General features: G+C 34.0%; 1 protein-coding gene and 1 pseudogene across 1 annotated transcript; both read left to right on the top strand.

The window, feature by feature from the left end:
- The first annotated feature begins 86 nt into the window (after positions 1-86).
- LOC108462314 (probable LRR receptor-like serine/threonine-protein kinase At3g47570) lies at positions 87-3,615 on the top strand. Its single transcript, XM_053020353.1, has 4 exons — positions 87-146; positions 524-3,152; positions 3,283-3,476; positions 3,571-3,615. The coding sequence occupies exons 1-4, from the start codon at positions 87-89 to the stop codon at positions 3,613-3,615; spliced, it is 2,928 nt and encodes a 975-aa protein (XP_052876313.1).
- A 3,939-nt stretch (positions 3,616-7,554) lies between these two features.
- Positions 7,555-10,814, top strand: LOC108462313 (probable LRR receptor-like serine/threonine-protein kinase At3g47570; annotated as a pseudogene).
- Positions 10,815-11,318: the final 504 nt, after the last annotated feature.

An 11,318-nucleotide genomic window follows, 5' to 3' on the forward strand; every position in this document is an offset into this window, starting at 1 on the left:
AACCCACTCAATGTCTTGTGCCATTAACATAGCACTAACCTTAGATATCTTTCGATCCCACTATCTTCTACATCTATTTGCAGGAGATGCATAAATTTCAAAGTCTTCAACAGCTACCCAATCAGTTATCAGAGTCTTTTGTTAAGGTATACGAGTCAGCCTCCATCATCATCTAATGCCAGGGAGGTCTTTGATTGATTAGTTGATGGAAGAAGAGGGTTTATGATTGATGAACTGCACTGAACAGGACTGGTTTTCTTAATCATATAATCAGTTTATCAGATGATTTGAAACAGTCAATCTCCACATTTAGGGAATCCCAAATTCTTTGACACTGAAATTCCATAGTTGGAAAACTACTTATATATTGCACCCTGGTTCTTGATGATGAGCCACACAATCAAATACAAATCAACCTTTTCATTTAACAATTTGTTTCAAGTTGATGGAGCCATCAAAAAAACATTTTCAACCGTCCAGCTCTTTTTTCCTTGTGATTCTTCTCTCATTCTTCAACTTGCAGGGTTTTAACTTGCTTAGTTTAGCAACAGCAAGCCCTGTAGTTAGAGGAAATGACACTGATCAACAAGCTTTACTCCAGTTCAAAGCCAAGATAACTGGTGATCCACTCAAGATTATGGAGTCCTGGAATAGCTCCATTCACTTCTGTCAATGGATCGGCGTTGCATGCGGTCGCAAGCATCGAAGAGTCACCAAGCTGAAACTTCGAATCCTCAAACTCTCTGGATCATTGTCACCAAATATTGGAAATTTGAGCTTCCTCAGGGAGTTGGATCTTGTGGGCAACAGTTTCTACAATCAAATTCCTCAAGAGATCGGTGGTTTAAGAAGACTAGAAGCATTAAACCTGGCCAATAACTCCATCAGTGGTGAAATTCCTTCCAATTTATCTGCTTGTTCTAAACTTCTATTAGTTGATATGTCGGACAACCAGCTAACGGGAGAAATACCTGCTTTGCTGGGTCTCTTGTCAAACCTAAAAGTATTGGGTTTTTTCAACAATAGTTTGAGAGGGAATATCCCACCTTCACTGGGGAACTTGTCATCGCTGGAGAGACTTGGTTTAACGTACAATGCATTAAGTGGGATAATACCTGAATCTTTTGGACGACTGAGAAACCTTTCATTTTTCACCATATTCGGAAATGCGATTTCTGGTATTGTTCCTGTCCCAATGTTCAATCTCTCCAATATTAGAATTTTTGATATTGGTGCAAACAAGATTGAAGGTACTCTTCATTCTGATTTAGAAATCAATATGCCTCATGTTGAGTTCTTTTCTGTAGGGGACAACCAAATCTCTGGGCAAATTCCACTTTCAATATTCAATGCCCCGAATTTGGATGTTCTTGAATTTTATGATAACATGCTCGATGGAAATGTACCTTCATTAGAAAAGTTGGATAAATTGTTTAGGCTTGAACTAGGAGGAAACCATTTGGGACATGGGAGAGAAGGTGACTTGAACTTTCTTTGCACTTTAGTCAACAATACAAAACTAGGATCTCTATCTATAACCGAAAATAATTTTGGAGGGGAATTTCCAAAATGCATTAGCAATTTTTCTAGCACACTTCAGGCTTTATCGATGAGTTATAACAACATTTTGGGAAAAATCCCGGATGAGATTGGAAATCTCATCAATTTGGAGGTGCTAGATTTAGCGCAAAATCAACTATTAGGACCCATTCCCTTTGATATTGGGAGGCTTTGGAAGCTAAATATATTTTACGCTCACAGTAATTTTCTCTTTGGGACCATTCCCCACTCCATTGGAAATTTAATAGAGTTAACCGAACTTGTTTTAAATTTTAACAATCTTCAGGGCAGCATTCCTTTAGGTCTAGGTAATTGCAAAAATTTGATTCTACTGGATCTTTCTCATAATAATCTTAGTGGACCAATACCCCCCGAAATACTAGGACTATCATCCTTGTCCATTGTTCTAAGCCTATCGACAAACTCTTTGACTGGTGAGCTTCCTGTTGAAGTAGAAAAACTGAAAAATCTAGGCCAACTGGATGTTTCCCACAACAGGTTATCTGGTTTGCTTCCAAACAACCTTGGGAGTTGTGTAAGTCTGGTCGAGCTGTATTTGGAGGGCAATTTGTTTGAAGGGCCAATTCCTCCATATTTGAGTTCATTGAGGGGTCTTGAGGCATTGGATGCATCCAACAATAATCTTTCTGGTGGGATTCCAGAATTTCTTGTGAGGTTTGGGACATTAAAGTACTTAAATCTCTCTTTCAACAATTTTGAAGGAGTGATACCAAGTGAAGGAGTGTTCAAGAATACAAGTGCTATATTTGTTGAGGGAAATAATAAGCTTTGCGGAGGCATCCCTGAGTTACACTTGTCAAGATGTAACTCCAAAACATCATCAAAAACTTCCCTTAAATTGAAGATCACAATAATTGTTGTGATTTCAGGAGTGACTTTAGTATTCTCTATTCTGCTCATAATTTGGTTTAGAAAGAAAAAAGAGCGGAAGCCAACGGCAACTCATGTAGAAAATTCCCTTCTACGGCTATCGTACCAAAGCATCCTAAGGGCTACTAACGGATTCTCCCCTCAGAATTTGGTTGGTTTGGGAGGTTTCGGATCTGTATACAAAGGAATTCTTGAAGCGAATGGAGCAGTTATTGCAGTAAAGGTGCTTAATCTTCTGAATCATAGAGCTTCCAGGAGTTTCTTGGTTGAATGTGAGGCTTTGAAGAACATTCGACATCGTAATCTTGTCAAGGTATTAACAGCCATTTCAGGTATCGATTATCAAGGCAATGATTTTAAAGCATTGGTTTATGAGTTCATGGAAAATGGAAGCTTGGAGGATTGGCTACATTCATCTGTTGGCATGAATGAACCAGAGACGATGAGAAACCTGAACTTCATTCAAAGAGTTAATGTGGCCGTAGATGTTGCTCATGCACTGGAATATCTGCACCATCGTTGTGAGACGCCGATCATTCATTGTGACCTCAAGCCAAGCAATGTTTTACTCGATGGGGAAATGGTTGGTCATATAAGTGACTTCGGCTTAGCAAAAATCCTTTCTGGAGATAAGCTTAACTATTCTACTAATGAATCAAGCTCACTTGGATTAAGAGGAACCATCGGCTATGCTCCACCTGGTATGTTCTCTTTTTTCATTTCTTTCATTATTTAAAAGAAAAAAATCGATCAAAAAGCAGTATTGTTGTTTATTTAGAGGTTTTCCACTACAATTATTAATATATGTGTTTTGTGACGAATTAATTATAGAATATGGCACGGAAAGCGAGTTGTCAACAAACGGCGATGTATATAGCTATGGCATCCTCTTGTTAGAGATGTTAACAGGGAAAAGGCCAACGAATGAAAGGTTCAAAGAAGGTTTAAGTCTTCACAACTTTGTCAAAGCAGCTTTTCCCAATCGAGTGGTTGAGATTATAGATCCCATTCTTCTTCAAGAGAGTGTCAGAGGAGGAACAATAGCTGACATCACTCTTAATGAAAACAACCTGGGAAATGACGAATATCTTCAATGCTTGAATTCGATATTCAAAATAGGACTCACTTGTTCTGCTGAATCTCCGAGTGAACGGATGGACATGAGTGATGTTGTTACCAAGCTTTGTTCTATTAGAGACAAGCTTCTCCGTCCAACTCGATTATATCGTGGGATTAGAACTGCATATGATGCTAAACCAACAGGTAATAATGTCTTATTATCTTAGCAAAATACTCAATCATTTCATCACTTAAAGGCACATTTCGGCTACTTTTCGGATGACATGATGTGCTTAAGTAAATCCTTGTTTCTTAAGTTGCAGGCATCTAAGGGGTCGTATGGATGACTTGAGATGGTTAGGTCCGGTAAAGTGCTCGCTATTCTCTTTTCTTTTGTTCACATTCCACTTAAAGAAACGAGAATAAATTTGGAGTTTTTCCAGTACTAGATTATCGTCAAATCAGACTTTAGTAACAATTGTTCTGGATTAATGTTATTGAACATGTCAATCAATGGCTATTCATGGGAACTTTATGCTGTTGGAATTGATAATCTTGTATTATATCCCCAAAATGTCTTGAACAATAAGACTAGTGGTTCTTTTTCTTTTCTTTCAATGAACAACAAATTCAACAGTTGTGTCGATGTATCCACATCAAACGGCAAAAACCCATTATGAAAATCAACCCACTATAAAAATATAGAACCCTCGTTGACAAAGAGAGAAAAGACTTGACATACAAGAGGGGATCACTCCCACTGCATATATGTATTGACAGAAACTTCAAAAGGGTTAGTCCCCACATTTCTACTTCAATTTTGTTTCTTTTTTTTCCCAATAAATAAAAAAATAAAAAAATTTATTATGAACTAAATTCAATGACTATTTCATAGTTAAATGAAAAAGATTAAAAACCATTGATTTTAATCACTAGAAATAGGAATAAATTTGATTCTGTAATCCCTCCATTTTTTTGCTTAGCTTATAATTCTTCCATTGCAAATTTTGAATTGCCCAAAACCTTGAAATCTTTTTTCTAACAATGAGGAGATGATGAAGAAAGAAAAAAATCGGGGAAATCCTCAAAACCCTAAATCCTCTTCTTCTAACAGTGAAGAGAGGGTGAGAGGGAGGAAATAAAAGAAAAAGAAATTGAACAAAATTAAATATGAGGTAGAAATTATTTTAATCCTTTTAATTTAAGATGAAAAAAAGTTGTTGACGTGGCATAAAATAATTGGATAGGACCATATAAAATGCAACTTTTCCACCATACTATTGGTGCATATTATTTGAGTGTACTTTATTTTTATTAATATTTACCATTATAATTTATTAATACGATTAAATTTGTCACACAACTTTTATGTAATTGAATTTTAGCATTAGTTTTGAATTTTACCAAAATTTGCCACTAATCTCGATTTTTAATTCATTTTACAAATTAATACTGATTTTGATGATTTAGAAATAAAATTTAACAAGAAAATATTATTTCAAATATTAAATAAAAATTCTAAATTAATTTATTATATTTTAATATTTTCTAAATTAACTTATTATATTAAATAAAAATATTAAATTAATTTATTATGTTTCAGTATTTTATAAATTAACTTATTATTAACTATTAAAATAAAATATTTGAAATAATATTAACTTATTAAAATATAATATTAAAAGAAACACTTTAAAAATATAAAAGTTAAAAGATTAAGTTTACTATTTATTAATAATTGTTTTTATGAATTATTGATACTATATTAAGTATTAAATTATAATATATATTTTAAAAATTTTCTTCAAAATATTTTGAAATTAAAATAGAATAATAAAATTCAATAAAAATTCAAATACAAGATGCAATCAAGTAAAAATAAAATGGAAAAATTCAAGATAAAGTTAAATTATAGTGGTAAATTTATATTTAGTTTAAAAGTACAATGGCAAATTTTAATTAAATAAAGTATAGTGGCCTATCGGCTGGGTTCAAATAATCTAACAAAAAGTATAATAGCAAATTTCAGTTTTAACACAACATATTCACCAAATTATTTAGTTCGTTCTATTTTAGTCACCCAACTTTGCAAAATTTAATATTATAGTCACTCTTGCCGTCAACTTAGTAATAGACCTTTAACATGGATTTTTTTATTGACCTAATAACAATTTTAGTCCTGCAATGTTAACACATTTTATCAATTTATTTCTAAATCTAAAATAAATCAATAAATTTAGCTTTCAATATTTACAAATTTTATCATTTTAGTTCCATGTCTAAAATTACAAAATATATTTAAAAATATTTGTTACTTTATGGGGGTATTCATCCAAAAATCACGCTAAAGAATTTTTGTTACTTTAAGAAAATTAAAATAGATTAAATGAATATTTTTATATGATTTTAGAGATCCAATTGTTAGGGGTGAATCCAAACAAAAATTCGGAGGGAGAATTGAATTATAAATTTTGAGAGATTAAAATATAATTTTATCATGTATTAATTTATAATTATATTATTTTTAAATAATTTAATAGAATTTTTTTCATTTTGAGTGACAAAGTACAATTTAACCATATATTAATTTGTAATTTGGTCATTTCTTGAAGTTGCATAGCAATTTTTCGATTGGGGGCAAGGCCCTAAAGGCTTCCTTAAATTCGCCCTATCAACAGTTGAAGTTTTATTTCTTCTCTCATTCTTCAACTGGCAGGGTTTTAACTTGCTTAGTTTAGCAACAGCAACCCTGTAGTTAGACGAAATGACACTGATCGACAAGCTATACTCCAGTTCAAAGCCAAGATAACTGGTGATCAACTCAAGATTATGGAGTCCTGGAATAGTTGCATTCACTTCTGTCAGTGGCCTGGTGTTAAATGCGGTCGCAAACATCAGAGAGTCACAAAGTTAGAATTGAAATTTCTCAAACTCTCCGGTTCTTTATCACCCTACGTTGGGAACTTGAGCTTTCTGAGGGAGTTTGATTCTTGTGGGCGACAACATCTACAACCAGATTCCTCAATAAATTGGACATCTAAGAAGACTGCAAACATTAGACCTCATGAAGGGATACAATTTTAATAATTTATTCAATTTATTTTGATGTCTAAATATTTAAATTTTTAATATTAAAATTTTTTGGCAATGGAATAAACAAATACAATTTAACAATTTTTGTATATTATTTTAGTTTCTACCACTTTTTACTTTAATCCTTAATTTTTTTTACCCCCATCAACACTTTAAAGAAATATTTTTTGGTAGCCAAATGAAAGCAACCTAAAGTTGATAATCCAAAGTGCAAGAATTTTATTTTGGGTGACCAATATGAAAGTACCCTAAAAATTGAGTGATCAACTAGGTAGTTTACCTAATTTAATATTAGTATATGGTAAAATTGTACTTCAGTCCACCCAAAATTAAAAAAAAATTGTTTTAATTCCTTAAAATTATAAATATATATACTATTAAAATAGTAAAAATTATATTTTTTACTATTATAAAATTAAACAACCTAATTCCGATCCCTCCAAACAAATTTCCTGGCTTATCCTTAGCTCCAAATTTGGACATTCATTGCAAAAAAAGAAAAATATAGTATTTACTAGGCGTACTGGGTCAGTTTCTGCGAATTTACATATATCAAAATTAAACAAAGATGATTAGAAATATCGTGTTGAACCATTCCTGATTAATTGTCAATGGGGGGCCTCATAGTTGTGACCCTACTGAAACTATCCAGCGTTTACTTTTTGAAGTCTCCCATTATCATTTCTATCCAGCGTTTACTTTGAAGTCTGCCATTATCATTTTACTATATATGAAATCAATGTTTAATTAAGTAAACATCATATCTGCAATGAGTTAAGGAGCGGTGGCCCATGCAAATGGTACCCAAAAGTCTGAACCAATTGACGGTGATAGAATACGATCATATCATATTTCGAAAACTACTTATATATTGCATTCTAGTTCTTGATGATGAACCAACCACTCTCAAATACAAATCAATACCATCAATTAATAGATTGTTTCAGGTTGATGGAGCCATCAAAAAAGCATTTTGAAGCATCTAGCTCTTTTTTCCTTGTTTATGTTCAACTAATTATAATCCTTCTCTCATGCTTTAACTTGCTTGGTTTCGCAACAGCAACCCCTGTAGTTAGAGGAAATGTCGCGGATCAACAAGCTTTAATCCAGTTCAAAGCCAAGATAACCAGTGGCGGGCTCAGGATTATGGAATCTTGGAATAGTTCCATTCACTTCTGTCAATGGCATGGTGTTACATGCGGTCGCAAGCATCGAAGAGTCACCAAGTTGGAACTGCAATTTCTCAAAATCTCGGGATCTTTATCACCATTCATTGGGAATTTGAGCTTTCTCAGAGAGTTGAATCTTTCGGGAAACAACTTCAATAATCAAATTCCTCAAGAAATTGGTCGTTTAAAAAGACTTGAAACATTAGACCTGAACGATAACTCTATTAGTGGTGAAATTCCATCCAATTTGTCTGCTTGTTCTAAGCTTACATTAGTTTATATGGAAGACAACCAACTGACAGCAGAAATACCTGCTTCGTTTGGCCTCTTGTCAAACCTGAAATACTTGTTTTTATACAACAACAGTTTGAGAGGGAGAATCCCACCTTCGTTGGGGAACTTGTCATCCTTGGAGACACTTTATTTAACACGGAATGGATTAACTGGGACTATACCTAAAGCTCTTGGACAGCTGACAAATCTCAAGAATTTCGCCATTGGTGGAAATGCAATCTCTGGTATTATTCCTTTCGAAATGTTCAATCTTTCTAATATTAGAGCCTTTGATATTGGTCAAAACATGATTCAAGGTACTCTTCCTTCCGACCTAGCAATCACTTGGCCGTATGTCGAGTTTTTTTTCTGTATTCGGAAACCAAATCTCTGGACAAATTCCAATTTCAATATCCAATGCCTCGAATTTGAATGTTCTTGATTTTTATGATAACATGCTCGATGGAAATGTACCTTCATTAGAAAAGTTGGATAATTTGTTTGACCTTGAACTAGGAATGAACCATTTCGGGCATGGGAGAAAAGGTGACTTGAACTTTCTTTGCACATTAGTCAATAAAACCAAACTAGAATACCTATCTATAGTCCAAAATAATTTTGGAGGGGAATTTCCTGAATGTATTAGCAATTTTTCTAGCACCCTTCAGGATTTAGAAATTAGCCCGAACAATATATTGGGAAAAATCCCGGATGGGATTGGAAATCTCATCAATTTAGAGATGCTAGACGTAGCACAAAATAAACTATTAGGACCCATCCCCTTTGTTATTGGAAGGCTTTGGAAGCTAAATATATTTTACGCTAAAAGTAATTTTCTCTTTGGGACTATTCCCCATTCTATTGGAAATTTAACAGAGTTAATCGAACTCTATTTAGATTTTAACAATCTTCAAGGCAAAATTCCTTCGAATCTAGGTAAGTGCAAAAAGTTGCTTCTATTGGGTCTTTCTCATAATAATTTTAGTGGATCAATACCCCCTGAAATACTAGGACTATCATCCTTGTCCATTGTGCTAAGCTTTTCGTCAAACTCTTTGACTGGTGAGCTTCCTGTTGAAGTTGAAAAATTGAAAAATCTAGGTCAACTAGATGTTTCTCACAACAGGTTATCTGGTTTGCTTCCAAAAAACCTTGGTAGTTGTGTAAGTCTGATGGCGCTGTATTTGGAGGGTAATTTGTTTGAAGGGCCCATTCCTCCATCTTTGAGTTCATTGAGGGGCATTGAGGCATTGGATGTATCCAACAATAATCTTTCAGGTGGTGTTCCAGAATTTCTTGTAAAGTTTGGGGGCGTTAAAGTATTTAAATCTCTCTTTCAACAATTTTCAAGGAGTGATGCCAAGTGACGGTGTGTTCAAGAATGCAAGTGCTATATTTGTTGAGGGAAATAGTAAGCTTTGTGGAGGCATCCCTGAGTTACACTTGTCAAGATGTAACTCCAAAACATCATCAAAAACTTCCGTTAAATTGAAAATTGCAATTGTCGTTGTGATTTTAGGAGTGACTTTGGTTTTCACTTGTCTTCTTATCATGTGGTTTAGAAAGAAGAAAGAGCAGCAGCCAACGGAAACTTGTGCAAAAAACTCACTTTTACAATTATCGTACCAAAGCATCCTAAGGGCTACTAATGGATTCTCCATACAAAATTTGATCGGTTCGGGAAATTTTGGTTCTGTATACAAAGGAATTCTTGAAGGGACTGAAGTAGCTATTGCAGTAAAAGTGCTTAATCTTCTGAATAATGGAGCTTCCAGGAGTTTCTTGGCTGAATGTGAGGCCTTGAAGAATATTCGGCATCGGAATCTTGTCAAGGTATTAACAGTCATTTCAGGTGTCGATTATCAAGGCAATGATTTTAAGGCATTGGTTTATGAGAATGGAAAATGGAAGCTTGGAGGGTTGGTTGCAACCATCTGTCAGAATGAATGAACCGATGATGATGACAAACCTGATCACTTCTTCCAAAGAGTTAATGTGGCCATAGATGTTGCTCACGGGCTTGAATATCTGCACCATCATTGTGAAACTTCAATCATTCATTGTGATATCAGTCTAAGCAATATTCTACTCGATGGGGAAATGATTGGCCATATAGGTGACTTCGGCTTAGCAAAAATCCTTTCTACAGATAGGCTTATGTTTACTGCTAATCAGTCAAGCACCCTTGGATTAAGAGGAACTATTGGCTATGCTCCACCTGGTACGTTCACTTTATTCATTTCTTTTATTATGTAAAAGAAAACATGTAGTCTAAAAGTAAGTGGTTTTTGTAACTTAGAAGGTTTTCCTCTACAATTATTTCTATACGTATTTTTTGATGAATTAATTGTAGAATATGGCATGGGAAGTGAGTTGTCAACGAAAGGCGATGTGTATAGCTATGGAATTCTCTTGCTACAGATGTTTACAGGGAAAAGGCCAACTAATGAAAGGTTCAAAGAAGGTTTAACTCTTCACAACTTTGTCAAGGCAGCTCTTTCCGATCGAGTGATTGAGATTACAGATCCTATTCTTCTTCAAGAGAGTGTCAGCGGAGGAACAATCATAGACATCACTCTCAATGAAAATCGCTTGGGAAGTGACGGGCATATTTGGTGCTTAAATTTGATATTTGAAATAGGATTGACTTGTTCTGCTCAATCACCGAGTGAACGTATGGATATGAGTGATGTTGTTACCAAGCTTTGTTCTATTAGAGATAAGCGTATTTGTCCAACTCGAGTACATCGTGAGGTTCAAACTTCATAATCTGCTAACTTAGCAGGTAATAATGTCTTCTTATCTTAGCAAAATAGTCAATCCTTTCATCACTCAAATCGTATTTCCACTACTTTTCTGTTCATATGATATTGTTGGGATTTGGACAATGATGAATGAAGGTTAATAGAAGTTTGAGCAACAATGCTGTATGTTTGCTGGTGAAAATAAACAGAATCAGCTTGGAGAGCAAAATGAAAGTAAAGAAAAGAGAGAGTATTTTTTTTATTGAATGAATTTGTTGATTTCATTAACTACAAAAGATGGCATGATGCCAATACATATATCAGTAGTACAGTTGGTCAACATAAACAAATTTCACCTAAACAACTACCTACAACCATTAATTACATTGAAATTAACTTGTTAAACTAAACTTGCACACTTTGACAAAGCTGATTTGACTATTCAAACACTACCTAATTATATTAAATATGTTACCTACTTAGTTCAAATCTGACTAAGTTACAAAAATTATTTAAGGTAACAAAACAA

Source organism: Gossypium arboreum, chromosome 10 (assembly GCF_025698485.1).
Source record: "Gossypium arboreum isolate Shixiya-1 chromosome 10, ASM2569848v2, whole genome shotgun sequence".
Taxonomy (NCBI): Eukaryota; Viridiplantae; Streptophyta; class Magnoliopsida; order Malvales; family Malvaceae; genus Gossypium; species Gossypium arboreum.